The sequence below is a fragment of the Cyrtonyx montezumae genome, unplaced genomic scaffold, assembly GCF_038088225.1.
Source record: "Cyrtonyx montezumae isolate F1298 unplaced genomic scaffold, pur_monq_1.0 scaffold_8, whole genome shotgun sequence".
Taxonomy (NCBI): domain Eukaryota; kingdom Metazoa; phylum Chordata; class Aves; order Galliformes; family Odontophoridae; genus Cyrtonyx; species Cyrtonyx montezumae.
In genome coordinates, this window is record NW_027072089.1 from 105,876,816 (window position 1) to 105,893,529 (window position 16,714).

Consider the following 16,714-nt stretch of genomic DNA (forward strand, 5'->3'; position numbering starts at 1 on the left):
TTTTTTCTGTTTAAATATTTCTCTACTTGTGTTTGGCTTTGAGTGGGAAGGTTTCAGTATTTCTACTCTTACATGTTGCTTTTCATATCTCAAATTTCATTTCGTATAACTTACTAAATAAAAGTGAAGATGTCACTGTAAATACCCTTACTACCCCTTTTCTCTGTCCCCTCCACCCCCCCCCAAAAAAAAGCCTACCACCACTGTTAAGCATTTATATTTGTGCATGTGTAATTAACTTGTCTGATGGCATAAAATTTACTTGTTAAAGTGACATGTCCCCGTTGCTGTACACTGTAGTTTACCTTTTTTTGTATGTCATAGTAAAAGCAAGTGTTTGCTTCTGTGCAGATAGGTTTCTCTACAGATTTGATAGTTTCAGAAATAAGTACATGTTTTGGAGATCTGGTGTATCTGAGTCGTTAGAAATGCCATGCAATATTTTTGTTATCTGCTCTTCCTTGTCTGATGTTAGTAGAAATTTGACTTGGCTGTGACATGCAGTTGCCATTATGTGGTTAAACTCTTGCATTTTATCCCCACAATATTTAAAACTTCCATATTGACTCGAAGATAGTGAATTACAAATGTCTGGGCCAAAGTGCCTGAAGCCATTTTTAATGTAGTATATTTGAGTCATATTGATGGAAGTTGTTTTATTTAGATCTCCAGTCTGAATTATGTTTTTTATATATTTCTTTAATGTTCGATTTACTGTGTAATTGACTTAGCATTTTAGTTTTGATTTTCAGTGGGATTGCTTGTGTTCATAAGGACATCTGGAAGATTTTGAAACTCCAGTTTGGGAAGAGGATGCAGGAGGAAAGTATGCACTAAAGGGTGTAGTTTCATATATGGAAGCTTAAGAGTTCATAGAGCTGGATCAGAATTGCTATGGTTGCATCTCGGAAAGCATAGGCCTGGAGCAGGCTTGTTCTGGAAGTTCAAATTTGCTATATAAGAAAGCTGTGGTAAATCAAATAGACCTTATGCAAAACTAGATAATTGCCTGTCTTCCAGAAATCAGCATAAAAGCTTATGTAGATTCTGTTCCATTTTCCAATTTGACTTGAAATCTGTCTTTTTGAAGTTCATATTTGCCACTGGATGGTGGCACAGTGATTAAGCTGCATGGAGCTGTGGTCTTACTGCTGTAACAAGGCAGATAGCTTATATTGCTTTTTCCAAAATGAATAAAAGTGTTTCTTCATGGTTTGGGCAACTTTTTTCAGGAAGCACCTTTTTTTGGTAGCAGACTGGTTAGAACTCAGTTTAAATGGTAATGTTGTCTGAAGTAGAGAATTACAAGGGTTTGTTAAACAAATCAGATAGCAAATAATTTACCTGTTGGATGCATTAGACCTTTTTCATTAAATAGCCCCTCGAGTCATGAGTTTTCAGTAACAGTCCTACAGCATTAGTTTTTGCTCTTCAACAGAGTGATGTGTGCATCTGTCTTGTAAGTGCTACTGTATAGATTCTTCTACGTGATTACCCAAGAAAGAAAGTAACGTTGTAATGAAGTATTAAGAAATCTTGTTTTAATGGTATTGAGAAAAAGGATGGAGTGGATTCAAAAGAGGTGTAGGTTTTCTTTTGTAGCTCATTTTTTAGATTTTTGTCAGATTTTTTTTCCCTTAAACATTTTTCGTTGAACTGTTGGTTTTACCCAAGCTGATCAGGGGTCGAGTTGATTTTACCCAACAGTAGAATAGGGCTCCTCTACAGGTTATGTCTGTCTCAGCTAGAAATACCCCCCGTGGTCCTGCTCTTCTGCCACCTGGCCAACTTGGCAGCAGTGGCTTCACAGCTGAAGGGCAAAATCTTATTAGGGCTTGCTTTCTGCTGGGTAACCTGGCTTGGTATGTTGTTGGCTCCCACGACTGCCAGCACTATTGCAAGAAAGGGAATTGCAGCTTTCTGTTACTTTCCTCTTTGCTAATAAAATACACATGGATTGCTGGAACTCCTACCTCTTTCTGTGCCAGAGTCTCTTAATCATTGCTTTACCTTCATCAGTGTAAGAGTGAATGTGTTATCAGTGAATTATCACATAGGTATTTGTTTGGGATGCAATTACGTGAATAAAGGAGAATTCAAGAGACAGGGAAAACTGAAGGTGAAGAGTTAGGTGTCAGATTCGTGGGAAGTTTATGATCTACTTCTCTGTCAAGAGAAATGTGTAGGTGAATAATCAGTCAAATTTTACAATGATCCTAGAATAATATTTTGTTATCTGCTGATGTTTGATTTTGAACAGGAACTGTTCTATGTGGGTACACTTTGATTTGATAAAATTTGGGGAGTGTCATAACTTAAAACATGGACCTCTTTTTTATTCTTCTTTCCCTGCCCAAGAATCTACTGTCAGGATAAGATGTGTGTACTTCAAATAATGTCAGTGCAAACCAGTTAATTTTATCTGTCCCATATTATGTTGCTTCATATCTGGACTCATCTAGTGTTGATTCTGTGCCATTTATTACTCTAGGGGATGAATCTTTCATGTTTGTACAAGTGACTGTAGAACATACAAACATATGAACTTGGTTAGATTGTCTTAATGGTGTTGAAAAAGCCCTGGTGCTTACTTCTTGTTGATTTAGGTGGTGATCTAAGACTTCTTAAAGATAGGGAAAACTAGAATATCTGTCAAAAATGCTGCCAAAAGGCCTAGAGACAAATTTATGTAAAAGCAACTGATGAGAGATGTGTTGTAGTTGTACAGTGAGTAGCTTTGAATTTGGATATCATCCTTCTTTTGCCAGGAAAACAAAACAAAATGAAAAAAAACCCTCAAAGCACTAGCTAGATTAATGCTATTTGCATGGGGACTACTTGTTCATACGTGTGGAAGCAAAATTCTTGATAGAGTTGCTTGAACAGGCATTTCTTCCATCATTCTCTACAAGGGGATGTTTTTGAGACAGAAAGTACATACTCTAAAATGTGACATTTTTTTTTTAAAAAACTTCATCCTGATGTATGCAGATCAGAACTGCAGGATAAGTAACAAAATAATCTGTGCAGTGAAGTACCTAGTAATGTCACCGTTGGTGTCTATTGAAGCTACTACCTTCAGCATTGTCCCCTAGGCACTAGAATCGCAGCTCTTCCAACAGTTCGTGATTGTGTAACATTACAAGAGAGTTCAGCTCCCAACCTGCCTGATGCTTTCAGTCCCAGTGGCTTACTGCAGCCTGAGAAATCCCAGAGTTCACCAGTGGGGCAGCACACTAGAGAGCATCAGTGCAGAATGCTGCTTTGGTTTTGTAAACACACAGATGGTTTGTACGTGCCTATAAGAAGCAAAGCAAGCTGAAGCGTGCTGCGTAGGTGCACCTCTTGTGAACTAGCTGTTTTGTGGAAGTTGTGTTCTAAAATATGCTTGTATGCAGCCAAGCCCTTATTCTTATGGGCAATTTCATTTTGTTAATTGATGAGCCACTGCCTACCAAGTGTTCTGTTTTCCCTTGCTAAGAGAATAATGTCTGCTAAGAGGAGTAACATTTAATTTGTATTATAGAAAATTCATCTTAGTATAGGTATATTAGTATAATAAAGGAGCTGAACAAAACCATGTTTAGTGGTACTTGACACAGCTGGAAAGGGGAAGGTGGTGCTCTTTCATGGATAGGCTGCATTCAGAAATATTGTAGAGTTGGCCTTGTGTAACTTATTTCTATAGGGAAGGGCTGAGTTGGGTGGAACTCAAAACAGTGTTTCTGAGGGAGGAAGTATTTAAAGTATCAATACAAACCTTATCCTAGATCTGCCAATTTCTGAGGTTAGGTATGTATGTATGTCATTGTGGCCTCCTTGCAGGCAAACAAGCTCACCTTTTCCTTGTGCACATATCCATCTGCAAGGTGTGACAGCAGTGTGTGAGTCTGTGCTGAGAGCACAGCCCTGGAGATGCTGCAGAAGCCCAGGAAAGCAGGTTGCTGGCACTTCACAACAAGACTGGACTGGTAAAGAGAGTAAAAATTAGGAGGAAAGACTGATGGACAAAATGCTTACGATAGCTACAAATACACACTTTGTCGAGAGTCATATGGAACATCAAATATGTGGTTGGAAGGTTGCTCGTAGCACAAATAATTGAGCTCTAAGTTCTCACGTTGTTGCTACTGAACATGGTCAAAGACAGGATAATTTTGAATGTAGTTGGCTACAGTTTGTTTCAGAACAGTTCTTTCTGTAGTTAAGCATGTTGAGACAGTTGTAGTTGTGAGTTACTGCATTAACTTCCCATCTGAAGTAAAGCGTTGTATTTACTTCTAGATGAGAGCAGACTTTTATCCGCAAACCGTTTTGGAATGAGGCTTAAAAGATGAAAACTTGAGTCTGTTTGAAAATGACTTGTTTAATCTTTACAGCGTTGGGTTTTGAGCATGGGTCTACATGTGTACGTTCTTGGTTGTCTATTTTTAAAGGAAGAAATATTCGGAGTGTTTTTTACTTTATTCCAAGACAGTGACTATTAACTAGGAACAGTTTGACTATAGACCAAAAGAAAAATAAAAATCTCAGTAAACTCCTTCAATATTTTTCTTTTTTCTTTTCTTTTTTTTTTAAGTTCCCAAACCAAGTAAGTGTTCTTTCTGTTTAACAGAATTCCAAAACTAAAGGTGTGCCCCAACACCTCTATTGGCTCATCCATTCACCCAAAAAAAAAAAAAAAAAGGTGTATTCTGCCCCAAAGGAGTAGATAGGTTTCCTCTGGGCGAGGTGGAAGGCTACTTTTCACTCTCTGTAGAAATTAAAATAATTTTAGTACAGGCTTTTGCTAAGAAAGACTGCTTTAAAATGTGGGAGAGGCACCCCACAGTACAGCTCAGCATAGCCATGTCACTAGCAGAGTAGCTGAAGATCTGTGTATGTCTGTGCTGTGTGTCCAGGACAGCATAGGTGTGGTTGGGGATGCTCAGCTGAGAAGTCCTAACTAGGAGCATGGATGTCTGCTCCCTTCATTACCTTTGTTCTTCATAGATGAGCAGTATAATCATTTGTGTAGCAGCAAAGAGGGTCTTCAGCAGCTTGGAGGAGGAAAGGCACACACACATACGTCTAGTGAACATCTCTTTACAGAAATGGGAGCAAACTGCACAAGGATTTTTTAGTAACTCCTAGTTCATTCTGCAAATTGAGAATATATGGCTTATATATATATAAAAAATAATAACAGAAAACAAATCCTGCTTTGGAATGAATGCTCAGTGAAGGGTCAATGACATGGATGGCTATAAACGTGCTTAGCAGATGTTTTGACTTCTGGGAACCGAGGTGCATTTCATTTCATAGTGCTAATGAAGACTTGGATTGGAGTGAACATATAACCTTGGAGCTGTCCTCAGCTGTGGCTGCTGCAGAAAATGCAAAGTCCCGAGCTCCATTTCAGCTCCTTTTTTGGTATTCTCTGAGCAGGAATCAGAGACGCACCGCCGTGCTCCTTCTGCTGCTCTGTGACCCTCAGTGTCCTGGGAGATGGGAGGCCTGCGAGGGCGCGATTGGCTGTGGGACGGGAGCTGCTTCCCTGAGCCCTCCCGTGAGTCCAGTACGTGCGTTAGTCCTGTTACGTGCCGCTGTCTGTGTGCGGCTGCCGAGCTCCAGGAGCGCTGCACAGGGCACTGTGGGTAGCATGGAAGGAGCTCCGCCGGGGAAGAGAGCGCAACATGTACGTAAACAGCAGCGCGGGGCTCCTGAGTGGTGTGAGTGGGTTTGGGTGCAGGTCTCTCCTCTCTCAGGGTGGCAGTGAAGGAAAGGTGTGATGGGAGAAAGACAAACTGGAAGCAGCGGTGTTTCTATGCAGCTGGAGGGGTTTTTTTTGTGTGTAGTAACTGGCTTAATACTGAAAGAAGATTGGCATACTCAAATGAGTATTACTGGATTTTGTGAGTGGATTGTATTGTGTGTGTTGTTTTGAGTCAGTTTTCCTTATTCTGAAGGTTACCAACTGTGGCTTTGAGCAATTCTGTGCAAGTGTAGCAGGGAAGTTTCTATTTCTGAAATAGTGAATTGATTTTTTCCTCTTCATGCCACCACTCCCACCTCTCCTCCCCCCCAGAATGCCAGGGCAGCGAATGCAATGAGTTCTGTTAGAAGTCAGATGTTCCTGGGTGTTTTCTTCTGACTCGAGCAGCATGGCTGTAAAACCCTGTTTGTGGGGATTTCTGCAGTGAAGCAGTGAACGTTATTGCCAGTGTTATGAACTTTGCTTTGTTCTCTTATAGGCAGTCTTTATCGCTAATATTTACCTGCAGTGCAGCAGGTAATGGGGATTGCTACTTTACAGTTCCCTGGAAGCTAACATCTACGGGGTGGAATTTTCCAGAGCCATAAACCTTTAAAAACCCTTCAATTATTTAATGCAGGTTTTATGAGAAGACTGCTGAATTTTCTGTCTTTCTCTACGAATGTAACAAGCATTTCCTTTACACGTATCAGCATACTTCTAATTGTGGTGCTCTTGTTTGCTGGGCTCTTTTGTGCAGCAGTTGGGTTTTGATTTTCGTTGTGGTGCAGCTTTGAAGTCAGCACAGGGCTGTCTCAGATGTACGTGTTGGTAGGGGGTGGGCAGTGGTTAAAGCTGATGGAAAGCTTGAAGGGTGTGCGTACACCACAATGACTGCACTTTTGCATTTTGTTGGTATTTATATCCTGTCATTATTTGACTGTTAAGCAAATGATTTTTTTTAAAAAACTGTAATTTTAGAAATAATTGAACTGAAAGGAGCCACGTATTTTTGAATGAAACCCACTGCTGTGAGGCAGTGATAGAATGTACTTTGTAAAATGACAACTAGGCTGTTAGATATGCAACTTGACACCTTCTGTTGGAGTGGTGACATTATTTGCTAACTTTGTGTGCAGTAGTGAATTTCCTAGCTCACAGAGCACCTGGGTTGAATTCAGATGGGTTTCTCATTTTAGTTATTTTTTTTCTCTTGCATTTTAATCTTTTTTATTTTTTTACTGTGATATTAATTGAGCCATTCAATTTCCTTGAATTCATTCTAGCCCTGTTTTTGACAAACTGCTTCAGGATGTTATAACTGAAGGCTAGTCACTATTGTGACCAACCTTGTCTAAATGTTTATGCCTCTTTTTTCTCTTCTAACTTTGTTTTGCACTGTGATTAGTAAATGGCCTTGTGGTTATGGCATAAAGACTACTGTGTGATTGGTCAGAGCCAGAGCTTCTCTTGAACGTTGTGGTGCCCAGGCAGAGTGACCGGATTAATGTTTGCTAAAACCACTGAAATAATACTACTTTTAATGTTTATAAATAACTAGTTCATATGTTGAACTGTGCAGGAAGAAAGATATATTAAAATATTAACACTTTTAGAGCTGCTTTTTTCTTTTTCTTCCAAAAATGGTAGCTATTTTTAGATTAGCATGAGTACACTTCTTTCCTTACTCTCTCCCACGTGCAGTTTTGAAAAAATAAAACAGCCTCAGGAGAGTCAGCTCAATTCTTTTGATGTCTGTTGAACTTATTTATCCAAACTGAAGGTTTGTGTAGTATCTGTGCTTTTTGTGAGAATTCTAGAAGCTGATTGGTCAGAGTTCAGTATTTAGTAGGATAAGCTGAGTAGATAATTAGAGGATTAGTAGGCTAGAAAAACTTCTTTAAATATTACTAACCTCTTTTGCTATAGCGGTGGTCTTACTGAAATCTAGGTGCGCAGCTTCCCTGTGTGGCTCTGAATATTGCTTTGCTTGGGAGGGATTCCCATTGACTTGTGAAGATAGTTGTGTAACAGCAGTGGGATAACCACAGATAAGACCCGCAGGAAGGAGGAGCTGGAGGACCCAAGGCCCTGGAGCTGGATTGTCTTTCCTGTAGTGCTTGGGAAATTGCTACTGCTGTGATAATGGGACAAGAAAATATCAAGAAAACAGCTGTTCCTCAGTAAATGAGAATGTGGCAAGTAGGACCAAAGGAAACCCATCAATACAGTATGGTTTCTATTTTAAAACTGGCCAGTATTCTGTTTGTGAAATTTACTGGTTTTGTTCTTACTTATGCCTTCACTTATTACTGTTTAGAAAGAACTTTGATTTTCACATCCTGTGTGTCCTTCAAGGTGCCAACAACTGGAGATGCCTGCCCTCCTCCCCACTGTCATCTCATCTTACCTCTGATTTAAAGGGGAATTGATCTGACAGAAGTAAAACAGTCTATTTAGAACTTCTCAAGTGCTGCTGTTGCTGGTTTCCTGCAGGGGAACCAGGTCAAAAGTCCTTTGCCAAAGGCTGACTGCTGCTCAGTGAGGTAGCAGGGGAGAGCTGGGACACAGACCTGGTGCTGGTGCATGCCAGAGGCAGTGACTGGTATCAGACTCTTACGAGAAGTCATTGGTGGCATTAGCAAAAATACTAATTCTCAGGCTTCTTACCTTAAGTATACTTCCAGGCTTGCTCTCATTACTTTATTTCTTCTGTAAAGCTAGGAGGTACTGATTGTATCTGATTTTAATTTTTAACTTTTAATTTTTCTTTCCCTGAAGTATTGCTGCTTATTACCTTGTGGTTCTGGGAGACTGAATGGCTGGATAAGAGGCTGTATGTGCATTCTCTGAAATGGAAATATATTTTAATTTCTAACTGCATGGAGTATTGTGTGCTTAGAACAGAAACATGGACTTCTGAAATAATCCGTTTAGGAAACACATCGTGAATTACCCTGCCAATTCTTAATTATTCTGAATGTTTGCAGTAGCAGTTTGACAAAACTATGCATATGTATGTACTTCCCTATTAAGTCTTGTTCTGCATTTTTACATGTATACACATTTACACACACATCTGGAAAACAGGTACAAAAATGGGTTTTGTAGTTTCTATTTTTTTTTCTTTGCTAGATGTGTGGTCAAAATAAAGTTTTTCATTTCTTTATTTAGCTTAAGGTTTATTAAAGCAGAGAAATATTGGCAGCTTTTATTTCATTTTATTTTATTTTTATGCTGGAACCTTGGTATTATCAATTTTCTGAATACAGGTCCAACAAAGGGAGGCCTGGAAATACAGTGCACCTGTGGGGATCTTGATAGGGGCTGCCATCAGCACAGCATGTGGGTCTGATGTGATGGTGTAGGCAGCTGAAGTAGAGCAACATCAAAATGAGGAGCTTTGAACTTGGGGCCAAGGACAGGGGGAGATGACATTCTCACACCCTCTTCTCCCTTTGGCAAATGCATCTAGTTGAAATTCTGCAGTGAGGATTCCTGGTAGCATGGAATTGTATGTATGAGTTGACAAAAAGGTAAAACATTTCCAGATCCACTGGAAATAATTTTTACTGTGTGTGTTTGTGTATCGCCTCCTGTGCCCTTCTTCTCATCAATAGCAGTGCTTTCTTCTGGTGCTGCAATTAATTAGTTGTGCTGTGTTAGAGAGCTTCGGTTGAGGGGATGTAAGTGAAGCAGATGAGCATTGTCTTAGCAAAGTTATGGTTGAACTCAGACTGTTCTGATGGACATGGTTAGTGGGTATGGTGGTGACAGGTTGGTGGTTGGACTGGATGATCTTAGTGGTCTTTTCCAACTTCGTGATTCTCAACACAGTTAGTTTGTTACATTATTAGTTTGTTTATTTACATTTCAAAAGTTAACTGGATCAGTCATCTGCATCTCTGTTTATCACCGGAATGTGAGTGGAACTACATTGTAAGTACCTTAAAACTGATGCTAGTAAGCTATATCCCTTAGCACTTTTGAGTAACTGCTTCCATGTGCCCTCTGAAGCCTGTTCTGACTGTGAGGCAGGGGGGCAAGAGTGCTGTGTGGCAGGAAGAGCATGTGCAGATGGTAGTGGAAAGTTTCCTTTACATTTCATAGTCAGTGCGTCATATTTGTGCTAGATAGCAACTGACACATGCTGCTGGAGGCTGACAGCTTAATCCTTGCAAACTGGAGTGTTTTCCTTCATGCTTTGTGCAATGTATGACTGACTTTTACTGTTATGAAACAGGTAGTGTTGATATTTAGATATGAAAGTGTACTACACAAAATGAAGACACGTTTGGGAGGGCAGATGGGGTGGTGGAAAAAGCTGGGAGGCCAACACGGGGATCTGCTTGCGCTACCCCTTCTCATCTCAATTGTTCTGTCTCTTCAGTTAGAAGTTACATGTGTTAGAAGTGAGTTTTAAATTTTACTTTAGCTTATCTTCATCAGCTGTCTCTGAGCAACTGTGGGATCATTGTGCGTGAAGTTTTGCATGGAATCAGTGATAAACTGCAGAAGAATGCTTGCTAAGATAGGCACCTAAAGAGACACTAAGAAGGGGAAGCTGACAAACTGTGAATGCTCCCACCTTTCTTTGTACTTTTTTACTTTCTAAACAGTTTAGGAAGTAACAGATAACTGAAATGGGAATGCATTTTGATTCACCAACTGAAATTTTTTTCTCACTCTTTCCTTAAACTGACGTGGTAGATCTTCTATAATTACTGGAAACCTATGCCCTACAGACTTTATTTTTAGCAAGGAAAATGCTGAAGCTTGGAGTCAGTTTGAATTTTTCTTTTTTTATTTGACCTAAGGCCAAAGTATCGTAGGACTTGCTATTGGCAACGCAGTTCCATTAAAATGGTTCTTTGTGCCTTTCTAAACAAAGGCTATAAATGATATACTTTTTCATGTATGATATTTGTGGTTGCTAATGGTTTATTCTTAGAAAAGTCTTTGCATATATTGAGTACTTTGAGATAGTGATAGAATGGTTTGCAAGGGCACGCATGCCTTTCTGTAATCTAATCTCACAAGACATTACTTTCACACGGTGTGGTTTTGAAGGCTGCATCTGTATGAAGAAAGTGGGTATCTTGCTAAAAGGAAAGGATAAATATTAACATCTCAGTATATGAGATTCAACAAGTACAGTTTGAAAACATTGCTAGAAAATAAGTCTTTTCTTGCTTGTGAATTTTATGCAGCCTGTGTAGTTTTCTTTCCGTATGCATTGGTCTGTGTGATGAGGTAGAGAGAAGTCTTGTCTTCCTGTATTGATAGAAAACTTCGGTAAACTTTTGAGCCTCCTTAAAGAGAAACTGAGGAGGAAAAAAAAGTTATGTATTTGATATTTTAGCAGGCTGTATGGATGCAAGGATCTCAAACTTTATTACTAATCGTCTAAATTATCTTTATTTTCATTTCTAGCTTCAGAGTTTTCTGGAAATGTGCTGGCTTTGCTTGTATATCAGATTCAGTGAAGTGGTGTGTACTACAGACGTACGCTTTTCTGTTTTGTGTTACTAAGATAAATGGGAACGTAGTTACACTTGATACTTCCTGTGTAGTGTTATGAATGTACCAGTGCAGTTAGATATTTTTCTGTATTTATTTGGTGCCCCAACAGATTGGTAACTTAAGCATTTTAATGTTGCTGTGCTTGCCTGTAGAGTTTTTTGTTACTGGCTTTTTTTATGTTAATATTTTTTTTCCCAGAGTTGTACTGGAAAGCACATCTTCAGTAAAATCAAGAGCTAAGACCTCCCACTGGAGCTGTTTCTCCCCTACCTTCAGAATTGTTACCAAAGAGATGGCAGAGGTTGGATTGCATTGTGGAGGCATCTCCTGGATTGCTCTTTAATCTTTTTTTGGTGTGTAGGAGGCAAGAATGCCTCTCACCCCTGTGATCTTAATACTGTGACACATTCTGAACCTCTACCATTTCTTAATTAATAATTAAAATTAACAGTTTCTGTCCTTGTAATAGTTCCACAGATTTGCGCTCCAGATAAAGCTTTGGTTTACTCTCCTGAAATTTCTTGTCTCTAGTGGTTCAGACTGTGGAGGAGTTTTGATTTATCTGACATCTCTGCCTTTGCAGTGTTGCTGAAGTGACAGAAAGAAACTGTGTAACACCCTTCTTGACACCCCCAGTCTTACAGGGACAGAATCCTTGTTTTAGTTTTCATGAGATTGTCCTGTCTTACGCTACTCCTTATTCTACGTATTGCTTATTTACATGATGCCAGCTGCTTTCCTTTTTCATTTGGTATAACTGCTTTTGTTACCTTTCCATAAATGGAAGGAGCTTGTGGAGTCCATTTGAAATCTCATCTGAAAGTACCATTTTTCCTATGTGTGCTGGGGCATAGTTTGCCTTTATAGTCTTTATTCTATTCGTCCTATTACTCAGTGATGTGGATTTGTTTTTGTGTGAGTGATATAATGTAGTAGTACCTGCTCTAGAGGGACTGAAGAGTTGTGTGTTTGGTTGTTTTTGGGGGTGGTGAGTGGGGTGATACAGTGTGTTTTGGCTTTCAGCTGCTATACGGTGTATGATATTCATCCTCAGCACTTCCCTGTGAGAAGACAAACCTGTTCTACACTTAAAGCACAGTGCTGTTGAGTAACTCAAAGGTCAAAATTTCGGTGAATATCAACACTGTTTGGGTTCCCAGTCCTTTTAAGACTTGTGATTTAGCTTGCATTTTTACAGTGCAAAACCAGAATCACAGATCTTGAGTTGAGCGGTGTAAATTTGCCTCTGGGATGCTTATGGCGATGAAGAGCAGCCTGATGCCTTGTGGTGGATCAAGCTGTCTCATGTCCTCAAGTAAAGTCAAGTTAGTGAGTTGGAAAACAAAATCAATTATAAAAAAAAATAAAAATGGTTCAACTTTTTACATTAAGTTTCATGACTGATAAATCTGGTTTGGGAGGAGGAAAAAAGTGTTTGTGCAGGGGAGTGGGAATATCACAGAACAGCATTCTCTGTTGGGTAGCCTTGTATTACAGGTAGTGAGGTGCATGGCCAAACCCTGCCCTTAGGGCGGGCAGCAGGGCCACAGGCAGCTGGTTCTGCCAGCAGGGTGCTTAGTGAGCTGCTTTCTCTGAAATACAAACTGCTGGGAAAAGGTGAATTTCAGGTTCTGAGTTGAGGTTGAGATACCTACTGCTCACTATAAAGACTGGATCGAAAGCAGTGTGTGAGAGGCCTGCATTAACCATGTTCTCTTCAGTGCTATGTGGGATAAGAAGCATCATTCGCAGATACTTATCCTGGAGTCTGTATCTGTTTTAAATACATGCTTTCGTGTTATGGGTGGTAGCATTTCAGTAGTAAAGGAGCTTGAAAAGATGGCACAACTTCTATTGCTTAACTTTGTAGGTAAGCAGCACGAATTGGGTAGAGTTATAGCATACAAACGAACTGCTGAAAGCTGGGCAAAGGGTTCATTATTTGGATCTTTGGTCTGGAGACGCTTGAGTTATTTATCTCATTATATTACCTTTGGTTCATGAAAGCTCCTTATCTATGCCAGGAAATCTAATGTGGGGTTAGTTCCCTAACCAGACGAGTCTATGAATGTGAACTTCTGTAACTTTTTAAAAACTGCCAGCCATTTTGGTGAAGATCTACTTAAGAAAGGGAAGGAAAAAAAAAAAAAGTAAAACTAAACTAAAAAATTATTACACTCCTGGAATGTATGTCTTGATTCTTGATTCTTGATAAGAGGAGATCAACAGCCTTGCAAAGGGAAATGCCATGATCTTCAGTATATCTGTGGGTTTGGTTTTCCAGCTTTGAATTCTGTTCACTGGCATTAGTTTGAATGGTTTTACATTTCTGTAGACAGCATTTGCTCTGAGGGTTCCCTTCTTTTTTTCTTGAGGCTGTTAAGCTGTTGGGTCGTGTCCCTCACCTCTTCTTTACCTTTATTGTGATGCTGGCTGGAATTCGTTGCAAATTTTGTCCCATTCTTTTGCCTAGGCAGTTGATTCCATTTTTAAACGTGGAGGAACATCTCTTAAAGTACAGTAACAATTATTTTTTTGTAAAAGTAAATAATAGTGAAGAATTTTTGAATTGTCCTTCCTTTTGTCTTTACACAAATAACTACCATATTTTGCTTCATTATTTTATGATATGCAGTTTTCTAGCTTTATTCATATAGATATTTGTTATTTTCTACCAACAGTAAGACATTTTCCTTCAATACTGAATAGTTTTTTCTTGAGGAATGGGTAGTTATTCAGTTTGATTTTCTTTCTCAGATTCTAAGGGGTGAACTTTTATTCTTTTAGATCGCTTTGGCCAACAGCTTCAGAACTGAAGAGTATATTTAGGAATTTAGGAAAAGTTAGTAGTGTTTGTCTATTCTTAACTTAAACTTATGTTTTCTTTCTTCAGGGTCATGATGAAGAAGCTGTTGTGGATATGGGCAAAATCAGCTCAACTATCAATACAAACTTTGAGAAAGAAGAACTAGAGAGTAAGTTTGTGGGAGTCTTCTGCTTTTTTTTTTTTTGGTCTGAAGATAAGGTACATATTTTCCTTCAAGTGCAGTCAGTATTGCTAAAAGGAAGCTGAGTTTTAAGGCTGGCATGGAGTTCAGGAGTAAAACCTGGGAACTGCAGGTGACCTATGCTGTTCTTGGTCTCTGCACATACTAGTAAATCCTCAGTGTTCTTTGAATCTGTCACAAGAAAAAATACTTTAAAAACATTTATCAAGTTTTCCAAGAGAAAGGTTTGCTTATGAGGCTGTCAATCAGAATGTTGTTTTGGATAAATGATTATTCTTGGCAGGTTGTTTCCCAGCCTGAATGATGTCAAAACTCACAGAAGAGGAATCTTGAGGAATATATTTTGTTTTCTCATCTGAAAGTTTACTGTCTTCGTGACTGTGGTCATATGCTTTTAAGCACTGAATGTGTTTAGATGGTCAATATTTTAGTTCCATACTGATTTGTGTGTTTGTTAGTCTGCAATCAGTTGAAGTATTATGAAACACTATTTAATTTCCATTTTTTTAATGCCAAATCATGCATTTAGGGCAACAAAGAAGGAAATATATTGAGTCCATTTTTTACTGGAAAGTGCGAAATTAGATGCTTTTCCTAAGAATCAGTTTCTTGCTGGCTTGAGAAGGAAGTAGATTGGCATAAAACTTCATGCATGCCAGTTAGTGATGCAAGCTGAAAAAGCAAGGGGAGATGCATTGTATTAATTCTTATTTGTTTACCTATGATCTAAAGCTTTAACATTTGTGAGATGCCAGAATACCATCAGTAGTTGCATTAAGTAGTATTTCCTGAAAGTATTGACTTGCTGCTTCAGAATACCAGACAGATGTTATGGCAGCAGTTTCTAGTGGATAACAGTTGATTTTTAGGTTGTTGTCACGTTTTCTTTTACTATGGTCCAGTGAGACGGTTTGTAGTGATTGTGTTGCTGCAGTCATATTCTTGCTTTCTTTCCTTCTCTCTTTCTGCATTGTCTTGAACTGACACTTTCTGTCCAGCTGTACAATAAACCTTGTTAAATATGTTAAGCCAGCAGAAAAAGAAGCAGCCGTTTCAAAGACAAATGAGAAGGATCTCATGAGTTGAGCACCCTAAACCAATTCGCCCAATTTGCAGATGGATGTCTGCCAATATTGAGAGGAGGAAGTGTGATATAAGGTTGAGAGGTACAGAGGTGGAGACGGCAACAATGCCACTTCACATAGAGTTAAGCTACTGTGAAACCACTGCCATGTCTGTTTTTGCAGTTAAATCTTTGGTGCAGATTTAAGCTGTGTCCTCCTTCATCTTCTTTTCTTGCTTTTTTCTGGGATGAGACCCCCAAAAAAGTATGTGTGTTTCGCAGAGAGGCAGGGGTTAAGTGGAGGCAGACATTCAGCTGGAGCAGTTTGTCAGCACACCCAACAGCTGGAATGCCTCAGCGGAGGAATGGCATGGGAAAAAATGAGCAACCAGATCACTTCCCCAGTCTCCCTGATAGCACAGGCACAAGAATGTTGCAGCCAGCACAGCCCTGCAAGGGGTACAGGGCAGGGGTGGGGAGGCAGGTTAAGGCTGCTTGAGGCAATTTCAGCAGTTGCGCTGCTGACTGAAAATATCCTGTGTTTCATGTGGCCAAAGAATAAATAAAAGTTAAACCAAGGTTTGTGTTTCATGAGCACTTGAGTCAGTAGCAATGATAAGGAGGAGAGAGATGCATTATCCCTATCCTCTCCTTGCTATTAGCTGTGCAGCCTTGTCCTCTTTTTTTGTCTATCTCACCCTCTCTTTGGAGTGGCCTGGTGTAATTTTCTGTGCTGGCAGTGCGGAGATTAAGCAAATAACTAATAAGGAGTGTTGTCTGACAAGAAAAATGTATTCCAGTAAGATTATCACAAATCTGAATCTTAAGGTAGGTGCATTATTCCCACAGTTCTATTAAAATCTTTTTGTCATTAGATATGATTTGTGAGAAAATTGGCCCTTTTTTTCTATGATAGAATGGGGAAAGGCAGAGACTGTGTACTTTTTGGCTTCTATCAGTGGTAACTGTTCCTAAGGAAGAATAATAAGTTTTTCTTTTCATATAAGAACAGTTATTTGAGTAGTGTACTTCTCTGAGATTTACCAAAAGAAGTAATTTAGATTTGGGATGTTTTAGATGATAAATGTATGTGAGCTGTTTGTTACGGGATCACTAATTGTAAGCTATGTTGATGAGACTGGACATGAAGGTTTGGGGATGCTTTGTTTTTAGTTTTGGAATTAAAATCTGACAAGGATAGAAATAGAATTATTGTCTGTAAGCAGTAGAAAACTCCAGGTAGTATTATTTTTCATTACAAACTTGTGAAAATTTTCTTGTAGTCTTGGAAAGATGGTAATGTTAAATAACGTGTTTCATGACCTGAAGGTGTTGCAATCCAATTCTCCTAGTGGCTTGAAAAGGAGTTTTAGAAATTTGGAACCT

At 39.2% G+C, this 16,714-nt stretch overlaps 1 protein-coding gene across 1 annotated transcript in view; it reads left to right on the top strand.

The window, feature by feature from the left end:
* Positions 1–16,714, top strand: part of SLC4A7 (solute carrier family 4 member 7) — a 76,627-nt gene that overhangs the window by 17,167 nt on the left and 42,746 nt on the right. The window contains exon 2 of the mRNA XM_065753697.1: positions 14,151–14,232. Coding sequence (XP_065609769.1) covers positions 14,151–14,232 — 82 coding nt within the window. The remainder of the gene's footprint in view (positions 1–14,150; positions 14,233–16,714) is intronic.